Here is a 17,247-nt window from a genome sequence, read left to right on the forward strand (position 1 = left end):
CCTGCTGCTTTCTCAGCTTTCACCTCTGGGGTCCTTGCAACCCCAGGCATCCCACACAGGTGCCTTGGCAGCCATCTGGGGCCCTCATTCTCCACTTGGTCAGCATGAGGAAGTGGAGCAAACAAGCTGAGGAAGATAAGCTATCTGATCACATCACAAAGCACTCAATGGCCAGAGAAAGCAAACAGACTGGAGGAGGGAAATCTATGGTTCTTTTCAACTGTGTTTTTTTCAGTTATGACATAAACCCTTCTTTTCATGTCAAGTTTTTTTGCAATTGTGGGGTTTCCAAGTACCTCTTTACTCCGCTCATCCAAGATCTCCACAAATTTTGCAGGAAACCAACCTACAAAGAGTGAACAAAGAGATGAGCCTGACAAAGATACTGAGAAATCCTTACAGAAAGCCCAGTGGGAGCTGAGAATAAATCAGAGTTCGTAGGGCCCACCCCCAAAGAAGGAAGCAAGCAGCCTCAAAAAATCACAATGACTAAGGCAGCTGCACAAGAAAGCCAGTTACAGGACACTGCCCACACGCAGCAGTGCACATGCACCCAACCACCCCGTGCCAGGAGGATGGAGCCTAAACTTGCTGTTTGCAAGAAGTAACCAGGTCACTGCTGCATGACTGCTCTCCTATGTTTCCTTTGTCCCTGGCAGATAGTTTGGGTACCTGGCAGACACTTTACTGCCAGAGCAGCTGTTGTAGATGAATGGATGCTCTTCATCTGGCTCCATTCTCCCCAGTGCAACTCAACCTGTTCTCACCTCTCAGTCCATTCAGCTCTCCCACCCAACAGTGCTCATCCTTCTGGGAAATGATCTGAAAAAGAGGGAGTGAAAAATACCAGTTGAAGAGGTTGCACTGGCAGGAGGGGAACAGCTGCCTGTGTGTCCACAGTGAGGAACTGCTTTCTTCTTGACCGCTTTGCCAATGTTCTCTTCCCACATGGCCCAGGGCCCTCAAGGGCACAAAGTTACTGCAAACATCCTCTTCTCCCCAGTTTCAGATGGGATGCTCACAGTTAAATGCAAATGGATGTTTTTACAGTCTTATCACAATTCAGTGTGCAGTGTTAAACTGGGACTTGAATTGGACCAAATCCATCTTTTGTACAGCAGCCAGGAAAGGGACTTTCCTGGACAACCCACAGGATGACACTCACAGGAACACACTGCCTCATCCCCAGGCAGTCCCTAGGAGCACCAGCTGCTTCTCTTGGGCTCCTAACCAGGCTCTGAGCTTATGTCCTCCCCTCCTTCCCTGCAGGAGAGGTAGTGCAGTGTCCCAGACAAGCTGGGTCTGCCTGTGCCCAGGCTGACACACCGTAATGATGTCGTTCTTGCGGAAGCCCAGCTCATCGTCATCGTGGCGCTCAAAATCCAGCAGTGCCTTGGCTCGGCGGCGTCGCGTGCGGGAACAGGCCACGTAGTTCTCATGGTCCCGCTGGTGGCTCTCCATGCTGTAGTCTGGGGTCAGATCCTAGCAGGCACACACACAAGCAGAGCAGAGAGGAATCAATGTCCACAGGTGACTCCCAGCTATCTGCCAAAGCTTGCCTGCTCCTGTTCCCAAACCTTTCCCTGCTCCTGTTCCCAAACCTATCCCTGCTCCTAGCCAGCAGACAACCTCTCAGCATAGCCCTCCTCCACCACAGATGGATTAAGCAAGCCTCACCCTCCAGCCATTACACCCGGCATGCTCTTTCTCAAGCCCTTTTCTCAATGCACTTCAGGAGCACATGAATAGCCCTGCTGAACACACAAAACCCATGCCTGGAGCACATAGCAATGCAGATTCAGCTGTTTCCACTCACAATGATGCAGTTCTTGGGATCCACACACTGGAAGTGCCGTGCCACCTGTAGAATTGCCTCACGCAGGTCAGCCACCAGCTCTGTCTGCTTGATGTTCTTGGCTTTCAGTGCCTCCAGATCATCATCCCCTGGTGGAGCCCATGCAGCAAGAGGGAAGGTGAGGGAAGGAAAGCAATTGCATTGTATTTATTTTTTTTCTTGCCATTAGAAATTCCTGGTTCTGAAGAGACCAAAAAAGCCTAACATCAGAAGTACCTAAACTAAGGCAGGTACTTACTGCCAACCTATTCAATAATGTAAATAGCAAATATCAATTTGACTGCATCAAATTTTAAGGAGATGATACTTCAAACTGCAGATGGAATGGGAATATGTCATCTTTGATCTGTCTAGGAAACTCAGTATACCACGGTACTACTTTAGAGAAGTGTCTAGAATACACAGTCAGCTGAAAGGTGGGACACAAGACTAGGGAACTTGCAATAATTCCCTTCAACTGAAATTCTCTTGAAACTGAATCAAGTTTTGGTTGAATTACTTCTGATATTTGTATAACTCACAGGCTGAGAGCACATTCTTCACCATGTCTTGGAAAAGATCTGAAAAACCAAAACAGCCCACTTTGCTGTGCCAGTCATAAAGTCAGAGCCAGACTTCAAATGTTTGGGGTGTACAGAAATTACCAAAGCATCTTTCAACTATCACTAGTCTTCCCCAGTAGTTTTGACAACCTCTGTCTATTATCTTATGCAGAAAGACACCTGATGGGATGGATTCTTTAGACAGTTACCTGTATTCAGTATTCAGTATCTGAATGCCTTAAACACTGGTACCTGATGTTTGGGGACAATGTACCATTGGCTTATTTTTCTAAAAAAATAATCTTGTATTAAATCCAAAGTGTACTTTCACGTATCTATTTTTTTGCTCCCTCTGTAATATACTGAAGATGTGGTAGCTTGATCAACAAAATTAACATTTAAACTAATGTATTTCTCACTGAACTTCAATGCTTATACAAACACAGCCTTTATTCAGGAGCTAAGTAAATAATTGGCTAGCAAATTAGTACTCTGCTTATCTTCTAGCAGCATTATAGAAAACAATATAAATAAAGTGTGGCCTGAGTTACAGCTGCTACAACAGCTCTACACACATTAAGCTTCTGCTAATTGAAAAATGATTAACAGTATCTTTTAATCATGTGATCCTAATTAAAAAGACCCAAACTTTAGGACTGTAAATAAAAGCACAAAATTAGATATAAAATTATTTTATAACTGTTTTCTATTTGCTACATTAAATTATTTGATATACATCAGATACACAGAGCATAAGAGAAAACTGAACTTTGCTTCTGGACTAGAAAAATTGTGGGGCATAGTTACTCCCAGTCCAAGCAATAAAAAAAAAAAAAATCTCCTCCTCCTCTGTATCCAGGGCTAGGTACAGAGCATGCAAGAATTCTTCCTATTCAGAGATGCAAAGATTGCAAATAGATAGGTGAGCACATAGATGTTGGGGATTCCCAGAAATTTCATGCTGCTAAAATAGAACGTGACTAGAGAAGAAACTAAACCACAGCTACACAAGCTCTGTGGGCTGCTCTCATTTACACAGATCATTGATTCTTTCTGTCATCTCTCAGTCCCATCTGGCCAAAATACCTTGCTCTTCTCTCTCAGATCAATCCTAGCCAAACACAAGTAGGGGATGTGGGAAGAGCAAGTTCCACAATCTCCCAGTTTAGAGTGGACATGGTACAGAGGAAAGCAATTGGCATGTCCCCCAGACTCACCTCACTGCACTCAACATATACACTTTCAAACTTCAACACCCACATTTCCAAACAGGAAACCACAGAGCATGCTCAGCCACACCTCTGCTTTGAGCCTGCAAAGACTGATGAGCTGCACAGCTCTGCACAGGACAAGCTCTTCTGCATTCCCTTGGTGCAATGCCCACACAACAGGAAACATCTCTTGCATGTTCTGCCCTCTGCCAAATTACTTTCTGTTATTTCTTTCTCTTCCTGCATTACAAATCTGGTTCAACTCTTTGAATCTCAATTACAAAAAGCCCTGACCAACCTGATCTAGCATGAGCAAAAGACATTCAAGCAGGAGACACTGGAATACAGACAGTGAGAGGTCTCTTCTAAAAACTGCTCCTGCTATTCTATGGCTCCTGCCCAAGTTACGGCCACATCTGAAGTCACTCTAAGGAAGAAGAATTAAATTCTGGGTAAATTCTCATTTCCTCCCAGATGAGGATTAAGCACCAGTAGCTACACAGTAACTATCAAAGGCAGCAGACTTTACATTTAGGATTGACTGTCAGGTCCCAGTAGAGGGTGAATTTATCACATACAAGCTTTCCTTCCTCTCACTTGGGCTGAATTTTTCCATTGTGGTCAACTGCTGCAAGATGACAACTTCTCAGTTTTAACCAACATTTTAAATACTAAGAATAATGCTAGGTAAAACACATGATGGTCATTGTACAGAAGCCCCACTAAAGTGAGGCTACCACTGATATATTTTGAAGCTTGTACTTAAAGTTTATCTATGTGCATAACTCACTATCACTTTCATAAAAATACTCAAAACTGTGAAGGAGACTATTTGAGACCCAAGAAAGGTGCATGTGGCAGCCATGTTCCTTTCCAGTTCAGGCTGTACCAACTCTATGAGAGCACTACATACAAAAAGTCTTGAGTTTAGGTTGCACAAGCAACTTTCCTGTGTTTCTTCACTTCTGCATGCTTGATTTTACAGCATTGTGGGTATTCTATCATAGTTTTTCTGAGTAATGCTCTATGTGCTTGTAGGAAGCCTGTGACAATATATCAGCTTCCTGGAGAACATCAGAAAAGCTCCTCTCTGGAAAGACCAGTAGAGGCCATTTTTAGATTTATTCAGACCATTTCAACCACAACAGGAACACCGTTTGAGCCCTGTAAATTCAGCATGCTGTCTTCTTCCGGAAAAACAATTCCTGTGGTTGCATGTGGCAATTTCAAGAAGGCTAGCCAATTTCAAGTAAGGTGATGACAGTGAGGCTTACAGCAGAAAGGGCTTTTATGGAGTCAAGAAATAAGTTACTCTTAAACCTCTGCAAAAGCTATTGTGACTGTGCCCTTTCTGGATATATGTTGGCTTGGCTCATAAGTGAAGAAAATTAAGAATCAAAAGCATTCAAAACATCAAACTCTCAGAATAAGTAAGGGAAATATAATGAAAATGTGCTTGACCTCTTGGTCAGTGCAAGAAGGACATTACAGCTGGGTTGAGCTGCTCCTCCTGTTGGTCACTATTCATGGACTGTCTCACCTAAAATTTACTTTCTGAGCTCAGATCAAAGAAAGCAACTAGTAACTTGCACTTCTTCCCTCTCATCCTTCAATTCTGACTCCCTTCTCTCCAATCCCTTTGTCCCAACGTTTCCCTACTTTGCCTGCTCCCCTCCCTCCTAAGCTGCTATAGCCACCAGCTACACATGAAAGGTGCAGGATTGTCCTTACCAAAAAGCAGAGATGTGATGCCGGATTTCCTGCGCTGAGTCCTGCGCCGCACAATCTGCAGGAGAGGGAAAAGAGAGTGCACACATTAGTAGAGATTTCAGAAATAAAATGAAGCAACTCCCCACACCAGTCAGCTCTGGGCAAGGGGTCCTGACAGTTACCACTAGAAGAGGCAGGCCAGCAAATTGGCAGTTTTAGACAGGAGTTGTTCTAGTCCTAATGCATTGAATCGGCTCTACTGCTCTATGTGTAACAGGTTATTTATACCTTAATTATTATAAAAGCATAACTGAAGTTCAAGAATCAACCATAAACCATGTAAATAATTTTAACTCTATTTGTTGTAAGAAGCAGTTCTACATGTAATTGTATATAAATTTCTAAGTGTTTTCACATTTTAGAATTGCTTGTTTTGTCTGCAACTGTAGATTTTAGTCCAAGATTAAACACAGGTGCATCTTTAATTTGGCTTGTCAAAAGCAGCTGCTGCTGTGTTCTGACTCTACCTTCCAAGGTTATTTTAGTGTACCAGTTTCTTACTAATGGATTAAATCCAGTTTCTACTCTGTGTGCTTCAAGCGAATTCTTGGCTTGAACAAGCCTATGTTGCTTCTTTTAGTTTCCATCAACAAAATGTATCACATTTCATCATCACCCTCATGAATAATAATTACAATTAATGCTAATATCTCTTTCATCAGGGGATTTATCAACCAGGACAGATCTGGCAGTTTTTCATTGGTATAGAACTTCCTGATACATTTTCTTCACTGGGTAGCAATTATCCTGGAACCAAAAATCCTCTCAAACAGAAGGACCTCTTACTCACAAACCGTAATTGGGTGGAAATACATAAGGAACGGTAAGAAGGGAGCAGCAGAGGCAGTGGGACCCTGTGCACTGACTTTGGATAGATTGTTGACAGTGGTGCTGGAGTTGAGCAGCTGTCCCTGCTCAGCAATGAGGTAGGCCAGGTGCTTGCGGCGCTGGGTCTCCACCGCCACGTCCGTCAGCGAGCCGGCCACGCGCATGGCCTCTCGCAGCAGCACATCTGCATCTTCAATCTGGCTTGGGATGTCTGACAGCGTGTTGAAGATCGAGGCAGAGTTCTCGGACTGGATCAGCTCATCCTCCTGCAACAACAGTCATTTTTGCCTCATGGAGGGGTGAACATGACAGCTGTGCTCCTGATGCTGCTAGATGCAGTTTTACATTCAGTGTACAGCTTGGGCAGATAGAACTAGAAAACTGCATTAAAAAAAAACCTTCAACAGCAGAAGTCCTAGCAACTTTTTAGAGGGAAACAGCACTTTTTACTCCTCTACTCACTCTCCTCCCAGAATTCTAGCTGGCATTTTTTTGAATCACAGAACTCACCACTGAAATTAAATCAAATCGGCATAGAAAACCAAACTCAAATCTATTCTGCATCAACCACTAGGACTGGTCACATCAGGGATCTTGCTAGGGATAAGAGAATGGCAGCTGCAGTCTAGAGCACCTACCATGCCAAACTGTGCTCCACCTTCTCCATACTCCCAGCAGGATCACCCCTGCCCTTTACACAGCAAACTGTTTTTCACACAGAAAAGGAAAAGATCAGACCAGTCAAATCAAATGCAGTCAGAACAATGCTCATCTCTTAGAGCATTTAAGCAATGCCATCCAAAACTTCCCAGATGATCACAGCTTTGGCTTTTTCTTTCCTCCCAGATTGTGCAAAATCACAATCCGTTTGGGCTTAGATAAGATGGACCCTCAGGCTGGGATCTAGACTGATTAGAGGGTGGCAGTTGATGAGGTTTAATTATGTGGCAAGAAATGAGGTATGCACAGGAAACAGCAATCTCTAATTTCTGTGAAGTGCCTTAGAAGTTTTTCATAGCCTCCAGCTCTGAAGGTAGCAGGAAGTCGTCTTCCCTAACACACTCCCAAACCACATACAGCAAGTGGATACAAAACCTTCTTGCCCCTAAATCTCAGAATTAAACACTGAAGTACTATAAAGGAGGGAGAGGAGTTGGGAATTACCTTCATACTTAGCATGCCCAAAGTGACTTGAAACAGCACCAGAGAGCCCTCGTAGAAGAAGAGGTCCCAAATACGCAGCAGCAGCTTGATGTGGACAACACTAGCGAAGGAGGTGAGGAACCAGTGCAAGGTGATCAAGGAGAGCTCTGCAAACAGAGACATGGAAAATAATCTCAACAAAGGAAGTCAGTCAACCAGTGAAGGTGGACTCTCCTAAGAGCTTTCCTCCACACATTGCCTCCAGGGTCAGGAGGTTTGCTCCTCTCCCTGTTGGTCCTCTTTGTGAAAAAACAATACTCTTTGTCTGCATGTCACCCTGGCAAGAAATTTCCAGGGCACACTTTTACCAATGTCGTGCTCCTGAAGCAGCTTGTCCAGGCGGGGCAAGTACTGCACGATGAGCTGCCGCAGGACACGCTGGTCTGTCTGCACACCCATGAGGGTGGTGCTGAAGTAGGAGGCAGGAACCAATTCCTCGATGATAGCACACATCATCCAGAAGGCATCTTCCTCCTCCAAGAAGAGCAGCAGAGAGGCAGCCACCTAGGATTTTTAAGGAAGAAAAACTGCATGTTCTAAGAGGAGTAGAACTCTTTCCTCACTTTCTCACATGTAGAGATGAACCGGTGTCTAGGTGACAAAATCTTCCTTCCACAGGAGCTCTACTGCAGTCTTCACTGAAGGGATTTCTCCTCAGTATAATGACTGCCCCCTCCCCCACAGATGGGCCAAAGTCTTCCATATCTTTGGACGTGTGGTGCTACTCTGCTCTCCTTGCCTTAGGAAAAGTGCTCCAAGCGGAAGGGATTTCTCTTCAGCTCAGCTGGAGACTACAATATCTGGCAGCACTACCTCAAATAACTCGCTCCTGTGCAACCAGAGACAAACTGACAAGGACACTCTGAAAGCAGGTTACCATGCCAGTGCCCTGACAATATCCAATGTCTGGGTAGAGCCAGGCAAGTCCCCGTAGTATCCTGCGCAGCCGTGGCACCCCGATGCTGTTCATGTTGGAGAAGCAGGCGTTGCTGGGCATTGTACGTAGCAAGTCCTTTTCAATCTGTCAGGCAGCCATAAACAAGGACAGAGTCAGCTTGCAGCATCTGAAAAACTGCCTTCAGCTCTCTGCACTTCCCCTGAACCCCTGCCTCAGGGAAATCTGCCTCCCCACACCCACCTGCAAGTCCTCAGGCATCAAAGAAGGTATTCCTGTCTAAGCATGTGGGAAAATGCCAGTGCAGACAGTGGCTTGCTGAATCCCTAGAGATACTTGTCTAAACCCAGACCCTAGTTTCACCACTGACAATAGAAAACATACACTAGTTGGGAATTACATCTGCTTGGATTTCAAGCATGGCTTCCCAACAAATGTATTCCAGAGAAAAACCAACAACCTGTCCAAATCCATGAGGTCAAAGGAAGAGGCAAAACACCCTTTAACAGTCTTGCTGGTATTCAGAAACGTTGTGTTCAAGGGAACAAAGACAGGCCCTGAAAGCAGCTGCCACAACCTCAACAGAAGTGCATGTCAACCTTTCACCCTTTTCTCAGTATCAGGATGTTTGCTGAGATGCAGCTGCAGCATTTTTCTAGTCTGCAAGTAGCATGGATGCATGCATTCCCTGCTGTCCTAGAAAAGAACAGAGCTAAACAATTGCTATTGCAACAAAAAAGAGGAGAAATATACCTCACAGGACTAAGCTTTAGCAGGATTTAACCACACATCCTCTCAACTGCCCCTACTGCAGAAGTCAGGCAGACACCCCATCTTCCTCACACAGCAAGTGTTGCCCTTCTTCCCACTCAGCACTAGGAAGTATCTCCTACCTGTTTGGCAGCAATGGTTTCATCGTTGGAGCTGTTTTTCACAATATCTCGATATGACATCTCTGAGTTCCTCTTCTTCTGCAAAGCCCCTGAAAGGCGCATCCACAGCTGGGGGGACACGGTGAACAGAGTAGTCACTCAGCCAGGCACAGAAAGCCATCATCTGGCACCCTCTCAACCAAGAGATCCCATTCCATGATCTCTTACTCCAGGCAGGAGTGCCTGCCCAGAACAAGCAGCGTTCTCACCTGTGGCCTCATGCTGTGTGGGATGCCGGCCAGCACCAGGGAGCGCAGCTTGTCTGAATGTGGCAGGGTGACCTCAATTTTGTCCCAGGTGAGGTCGCCCACATCATGGTTGTGTGTGAATTCCAGATGAGCCTGCCACTTGAGCCTCTGCTGTGGCTCCTCCGTCAGTGGGACCCCCAGAAGCTTGCTGGAGTTCGGCTCAGCACCATCTGCCTCAGCAAAGGGAGGAGAAAGGAATGAGAGAGGGAACTCGAAAGGAAATTAACACACGGCAGGGTGGGGAATAGATGGATGTCTGAAAATAGCACACTCAAAACTTCATATCTTCCAATCAGAATATGGAAAGGCAAAGGCTGGTTTCTAACTGCCTGCTTCATGCAGCAAATTTTATGGTCATAAGCAGAAGTCTTGAGAACTAAGAAGCTATCAGTAGGCTTCCAGTCTCTACTTACTTGTGATTTAGAGCACAGTGTGGCTGGAATTAAACAAGATCCTGGCAGCAGTCATCCTGCTGGGTTTTGTAAGGATCTGTAAATCAGGCTGACAAAAGCATAGCAAGCCTCAGAGCTGGAAAGCAGAAGCTATATGCTCATGGAAGTAATGAGGTGCAAAATGTTAACTTTGGGGATATCTAATCACCAAAAATTCTTTAATAAGGACACTTCCAAATTCATAATGAGAAAGCACTTTAGCTTGACGCTGGCTTCCTAAAATAGATACTTTAGCACAAAGACAGGTTTGACATAAGGCACTCTGTCCTTCATCATACAATACCTCCCAACAATGCACTCCAAATCTTTCTGTAGATTTTATAATGCACACGTCTATCAAATGTTCTGGCTGAAAAAAAATATCACTGTGTTCTGTCCTCATCTTCAGGTCATTGCTTCAAAGAGGATCTTCTATGCCTCAAGGTGCCTCAGGGCACACATGCAAACAGCTTCTGCCCTTACATTATATAGCCTGAGCCCTGGGAATGACCCCTAGAGCACATGAAACAATTCCTACATCTCCCACTCCTTTCTCTTCCTCTTTGCTAAGGCAGCCAGCTGTTGTAGTGCAATGCTCAGCTTCAACAGCACTCCATGCCTCCTTCTATTTGGTTGCCTGCCTCCATAGCTTGCAGAAAAACTGGGATGTAGTTTTTTTCCCCAACAATTTGCCCCACACTTTATTGAGATGCTGAGGTGAGCAGAACATACCACCACTCACCTTGGCCATGAGTTTTTCTGCAGACAGCACATTTCACTGTGCCTGCTATGAGCCCTTGCAGTGCTACTGAACACAGTGGAGATCCCACTGTGAACTGGGAAAGTTGCCCTTCTCCAGCTGCTAATGGAAATGGTAACTCTTCAACTTTTCTCCCTCTTCCCCATGGCACGGCATAAGGGGATGGAAATGACTGTTGCATAGTCTATGTTCTGGACTTCCAGAAGGCCAGGACATCTAATGCACTTATTTACAAATAGTAGGATACAGAAACAGGTGAGTAGACAAGACTTAGCACAGAACGGCTGCAAAATCCTGCCACAGTTGAAAGCATGAGGAGGGCTGGACACAACGCAAGTGGGAGGGACGGGACTGGTTTTACCTTCCTTGTCAACTCGAAAACCAAATTCATCATAGCGGAACTCTGGCTGCTCAACAGATTCTTCTTTCTGGGAAATGTGAGGGAGGAAGACAGACATTCTCAACAGTTTATCACTGAATAACCAAACAAAGACACATAGGTATTGCCTCATCCCACCACTGCCCACTCTGTGCCCTTTGAGCAACTAGACCCCTTGCCCTTTAATTTTTAAAGCCTCCCTCCACAATTCCCAGCTGAGATGTTGCCTGCCATTCCCATTTTGACTTCTCCATGGAAAAAAACTATACAGATTTTCCCAGCAGGACGTGATCTCAGCATCTTATCAAGATCAGAATTGCCCACCTGGAGGGACATGCAGCCCTTCTCATGGACTGTAGAATATATACACACCAGCTAACATGGCCTCTATTGTCTGCATCACCAATACACAGCACCACTCCATCTCCTGCCTTTGAAAGGCAGCAGGCAAAACTGGGATTTGCACCTGTGATGCAAGTCCAAATTAGAGGCCAAAGAAACTTAAGATCCATGACCCAAATCTCAGCCTTCCTCATCTGGGGTCATGGTTGGCATTGGGGTGTACTGGGGGACACATGCTGCAGATTACCTCCAGGCTTTTTTTAGGAGTAAAAACCTACTGCTCTCTCCCTTTTCCTGCAAGCCCACTCGCACCTCCTGTGGAGACTCTCGTAAGTACTGCACCTGGGCAGCACCCAAGAAGCAAGAGGCACTGCCCACAGGTCTCCAAAAAAAGCTTTAATCTGCTTTCAGCAAACACTGCAGCTAAATTACAAAATTTCACAGCTGCTTCCTTCCTTCCTGCTCTACCCACCTGGTGACAAGCTTGAGGCTAGCATTTCCTGGTATGCACAAGCCATCCAGAGTAGCTTGATGATGACAGAGGTTCCCTGAGGGTGTCAACATTTTTACAGTGGAGCAATAGTTGCAAAATAGCAGGGAATTCACAGAAGTTTCTTTGTGCTCTGCAAGATCCTCTTGCAACAGCCAGAATGCAACCACAAAACATGTGAAGTCCACAACCAAGACACTGGAGGAAAAATGCACCTCTCCCTTCTTTTCCTTGTGGCTTTCAAAGACCATCACAAAAAAACAGGTTCCCTCTACTTTTGCAGAGCCAGAGGACATCCCCACCCTGCCCCACACTGTACCTGAGTGTATTTTGCCAGGATCTCCTGAGGCCAAATGCTAGGTGTGAGTGCTGAGAAGGGACCTCCAGCAGAGGGAGTGTGATGGCCTAAACAGAAAGAGATCAACACATAGCAGCGAAAACCTGGAAGAACACCCTTGGAAGATACACACTCAATAAAGACTGCTTCAGTATGGGAAGGACTCACTCATCAGTTTGTTGCTACTGCTACTCTAAACAGTGAGACAGCTCCCACTTCACCAGGGAAGCCAGTAATTTCAGATGGTTTTGTTCCTTTTTATTAACCAAAAGCCAAATGGAGTTTCCTCTAGGGAAGAGAAATAGTTCCATGGCATCATATGATCACTCACTGCTTGGAAAAGCTGTGTGATCAGCAAAAAGCCAGGAGTATCATAAATATTATTTTGCAGAAGTAAATTCCTCCTATGGACCAGCACCAGCAGCACTCCAGAGCTTCCTGAAACTGTCACTCAGGCACCAGAATAGAAAATCAGAGCCCTCAGAAAGATATTCAACTGCTCCCTTTTTTCCCAGTGGGCTGAGATATTGTCAGACCATGTATAGAGAGCTGCAGCAATGAAAGTACACCAACAATCTTGGTCTTTCGTGTTCAAGACAAGCATCCTTACAGTCTCAGGTAGAACCCCAGTGAACAGCTTCCCTTGGAATACAAGCAGACATCTAATCTTGCAATTGAAGCAGATTAATATGCCCCAAGTCTTCTATTGTTCTACCAGCAAGACAAAGATCTACCTGGCCTTGAAGCACAGTCTCCCCCACGGTTAAGCGCCCTGAAATAACCAGCTGGACCAGGAAGGAAGGTTTAAAAAAGAGTACAGGGTGGAAAGTTGGCTTCTCTAAGAAGGAGAAGACCTAGTCTTTAGCAAAGTTTGTATCTCAGAAGTCCACAACTGAACTCCAGTTATTCTTCAGCATTCTGCCTGTCCAAAGCTATCACTGTACAGCAAAAATCTCTCACAGCCATTGTGAGTCACTCACTTTGGGGGAAATTTTGGGGGGAGAACAGAATCAAGCAAATCTTAAGGAAAAATGGGGAAGGCAGACCACATTTCAACCTCCTTCTTCCTCTCTGTTCAATGGCTGAAAAAGTTTCTACATGGTAAAAGAAGGAACTGAATTTACCTGAGTGAAAAGGTTGCTGGGCTACAAAGTTTTCTTTCTCTCAATCTGACCAGAAAGCATGCTCATGTAAAGAATGGCTCTTGGAACCAAAACCTTTGTTATGAAGTTTCAGGTGAAGACAGAGCAAGTAGCCAAATGAGAAGATACTGTGTCAAATTTCTGTGTGCTCACCTGACATTGCACTAGGCAAGGCTGAGTGGCACAGGTGTCAGCAGGTCCAGAAACGCTGTCCACAGAGGTGAGATGTTACACTCCTGTTATAAAAAGAAAAAAAGGGTGATGAGAGAATTCAATTAGCATCTAAGAACACAGTGGGGGACTGACAGACCCCTCACACACAACTTCCTCATGTGAATGTTAAATTCCTTAGTATTTAAGTTCCACCTCCACAAGAAATAAATTCCAGAGACTGGAATTTCCTTTTGGTTTCATACCAACTGACCAGCTAGAAAGGGTAGTCATTTGCCAAATTTCTTGTGGAAATAACAGCATTGCTAGTTGAAAGAATTTTAAAAAAAGAGTCAACTTTTAACACCTTCTCCATTGTTTATTGTGAGTTCTGTATTTAATGATGTAAACTAAGAAAAAAACCCATACATCATCATTCTCTGAAGACACTGACCATGGAGAAGGGTCAGGAGGGGTGAAAAGGGTTTAAGGAGGTATCATTAGATGCAATAAGTCCAAAAGAGATTTTAGGAGTAGCACCACAAAGCACAGGAGTAAAGTGTGTAGGGCTGCAGAATACAACTCCCTGAAGCATGTGGATGTGGACAAGATGCTATCCAGTACGTCTGCAATGAGTCAAACCAGGCTCTTCTGAACTAAATCAGGAGATGGAGCTCCCCTCCTTGCTTTCCTGACACTAGTTAACAGCAGATTTTTATGGGGATTTCTATGGGGATTTCTAGGCTGGAATAGTTCAGTAATCAGAGAGATTCTGGACTTTATGATCAACCTTACAATTTGTGTATGGGAAACAGCAAGAGACACCTCTACCAAGCAGAGATAAAGCCAGTGCTGGGATAGCTCAGTCACCCACACTTCCTTGGGAAAGAACCTGGGAGAAACTAACATTTGCACATCTAGGATGGCTTTTCCAGCTTCCCTTCTCAGTAAAGCTACTTATGACTGTAAGTTGCTAAAAGGAGGAACCCCAGGGATTCATCCCACAGGCCCTATTCAAGTTGTTTTCCAGTGGTGATTAGTACAAGGTTATATTGTCTTTGCATCTCAGTGAGTTTGCCAGCGAGCACTTGCAGCCAGGAAGCAACTTGTTACAGCACTCCAAGATAAGAAGCTGTACAACACTGCAAAAGCATAAAAAACATCTGTGTCTGGGAACACAAATGATAAGGTTTCCTCCTTATAGATTTAAGCAGCTCTCTGCTTGAGAAAGGCCAGCATGGATAAACAGACATTCTGATCCATTCTGACACCAACTCTTAGGGCAAAAAGAATCACCAAAAAAAAAAAAAAAAAAAAAAATAATCCAGCTTTTGTTTCTGAGAAGTAATGTTGTCCACAGGATGGTCAGTTGTATGTTCACCAGTTCCGTAAATGTTCGTCTGTTCTTCCCTATGCTCTCATCCCATTTTGTTTCCTTAGCACCAACTCTTCTCTTAGCAGTTGAAGATAAAACAGCAACTACAAAATGAGCATCTGCATGCTCACATTACATGGGAACACACAGGGCATGCACCCCCAAGCAGGTAAATTGGCTGATATTACTTACTTCCCTTTCAATATTGCTGTGAATGCATTTCGATGCTTTTTCACTGCCTTGCTAGCATGACTGCTCTGCTCCTGAGCCTGCACGGTGTCCTCCCCTGCCTTATCTCAGCCCACTTAAACCCTGTTTCAAATGGCTTTTACTAGGAAGGCAGCCATCACCTGGTACATCTGCCATGCTTCTCATTGCCTGTGCTCTGAATCCATCCTCAGTGCCTTGAGCTTGTGAGTAGAGATTCCCCTCAGTCATTACTTACCTTTATTGCATGCACAACCACTGCTTGACCCAACCTGCTGTGGAGGAGGCAGGCCAGGGTGTCAGGCTGAGAAAAAAACTCATAACATGGGAATTAACTACAGTACTTGGAAACAGGGCAGGAGAGTGCTGATTGAGTCTCTCCTTGTCCCAAGACAGGTGTAGCAGATAAACACCCTCCCCAGTCCACGTCATCGCGCCCTGGCCTCCGCCTTGCTGGGGATCACTCCCCTGCCTGCTCTCCTGTCCCTGACATTAGAGCACTGAACTTGGTGGGCAGGTTTTTCCTGCCCCTGGTTCCCATAGAAACCTTCCTGCAAGCACCCATCTGGGACAGAGCCCAGAGAGAGCGTAAGGCTCACCTTGCTGCTGGCCTGGTTGTACAGAAGGGCAGGGTGAGCAGCAGGAATCACACCAAGGGAAGGCTCCTACTGTGGCACATGGAGACACTGCCCTGGGCACTGCCCTCACAGCCAGGTGTCCCCAAGAGAAAGTGCTGAGGTCACTGAAACAGCCCTTTCAGCACTACAGGAACAGGGAAGAAGGTTCCCTGACACTGCCAGGCACCACCTAGTGAGAGCCAGAAGGAGGAGGAAGATATCTAGTTGTGGGATTGATACAGGAAGGTCTTTTCTCTGACTGAGGGATATAAATCTGAAGCAACTATTAAGCTCTCCTAGCCAGGAGATAGCAAGTAAGAAAAGGGGTTCCACAAAGCTAATAAAACCATATTTGTGAAATTGCTATGCTATTTGCAACGTACACTCTTCTGAAATAAAGCAACAGTAAGAAATACAAAGGAAGAAAACAATCAGATCCAACAAATATTAATACCAATTCCCAAGCCCTCATTACTACAAAATTAAAACCAGTTTCACCCACATATTAAGGAGCATCTCCCATGTTCAAGGGCAATTTAAGTTTCTTATATGAAGCAATTCTGGTCACACAGGTAGTGTGGTAGTGTGGTCACACAGGTCAGACAGGTAGTCCTCATATTTTGAAAGAAATGTATTTTTTGCTAAAATGCAAATAGTACCTGTTAATCATAGATTTACTTTTTGCATTCAGTGTCCAAAATAAATCACACAACCATTGATTCCAGCCTGCTAGAAGACAGGTGTGATGTACCCAAAAAAGAAGGCTGCAGGGGAAGCACGCAGTCAGCATCAAGTACAGCCATGTGAAGAACTCTACCTGCAATACCCTCGTTCGAGTTGCAAACACACACCATGCAGGATTATGTCCAATTAGTTTATTTTCTAGTGCAGGTGTCCTTTAGAAATTGATGTTTGCAAAGGAGTCCTGCAAATTTACCTCTACTTGGAAATACTGTGCCTCCCCTGGACACACTGGCTCTTGCCCACAGTAGTATGAGAGATTTCAATTACCTAGCTCCTGGCAAACACCAGATAGCAATCTCCTGCTGCCTGTGTTTTACCTGCTTGGCCTCTTTTGCCGTATGTGATCTCCACTTAAGCCTGTGGTGGTAATGCCTGGATGTGCTAAGCACAAAATGATGCTGTCTGGAGCCTCTCAGTAGAAGCTTTATTTTGGGACAGAAACTCCTTCCCAGGACTGTTCTTCCCCCACTGATTTTAAGGAAAAAAAAAAAGGGAAAAAAAAGAATCCACAAAAAAGGCAGCATACTTTTAGCAGACTGTGCAGAAGACAAACATTTTACCAAGCATTTTACCATTGTATCCTGAAAACTTTACAAGCAGTAACTATGCAGGAACCTCCACTGAGCATCGTCAGAAGGAGCAGAACAAGCATAACAACTCTTTCTAGAATAATTTTCATTCACTGTTACAAGAACTGCACCTCTGTTCTGACAGTTACAACACCTCCTCTGACAATAAGCTAGCAAGGGAAGAACTGTTTTCCTTTATGTTTAATGAACATAAAGCAAC

At 44.8% G+C, this 17,247-nt stretch overlaps 1 protein-coding gene across 3 annotated transcripts in view; it reads right to left on the reverse strand.

Annotated features, from left to right (window-relative positions):
* SGSM3 (small G protein signaling modulator 3) overlaps window positions 1-17,247 on the reverse strand; it is a 28,486-nt gene that overhangs the window by 5,423 nt on the left and 5,816 nt on the right. For all 3 annotated transcript variants that reach the window (XM_033057079.1, XM_033057080.1, XM_033057081.1), the window contains 14 exons: window positions 13,519-13,601; window positions 12,206-12,291; window positions 11,037-11,103; window positions 9,446-9,654; window positions 9,198-9,305; window positions 8,287-8,430; window positions 7,718-7,913; window positions 7,371-7,516; window positions 6,245-6,472; window positions 5,340-5,394; window positions 1,817-1,944; window positions 1,327-1,482; window positions 768-822; window positions 297-346 (listed from right to left, as the gene is read on the reverse strand). In XM_033057079.1, the coding sequence (XP_032912970.1) occupies window positions 297-346; window positions 768-822; window positions 1,327-1,482; window positions 1,817-1,944; window positions 5,340-5,394; window positions 6,245-6,472; window positions 7,371-7,516; window positions 7,718-7,913; window positions 8,287-8,430; window positions 9,198-9,305; window positions 9,446-9,654; window positions 11,037-11,103; window positions 12,206-12,291; window positions 13,519-13,525 (1,635 nt within the window). In that variant the 5' untranslated portion in view covers window positions 13,526-13,601. The remainder of the gene's footprint in view (window positions 1-296; window positions 347-767; window positions 823-1,326; window positions 1,483-1,816; window positions 1,945-5,339; window positions 5,395-6,244; window positions 6,473-7,370; window positions 7,517-7,717; window positions 7,914-8,286; window positions 8,431-9,197; window positions 9,306-9,445; window positions 9,655-11,036; window positions 11,104-12,205; window positions 12,292-13,518; window positions 13,602-17,247) is intronic.

This window comes from Catharus ustulatus, chromosome 4, assembly GCF_009819885.2.
Source record: "Catharus ustulatus isolate bCatUst1 chromosome 4, bCatUst1.pri.v2, whole genome shotgun sequence".
In the NCBI taxonomy this organism is placed as follows: Eukaryota; Metazoa; Chordata; class Aves; order Passeriformes; family Turdidae; genus Catharus; species Catharus ustulatus.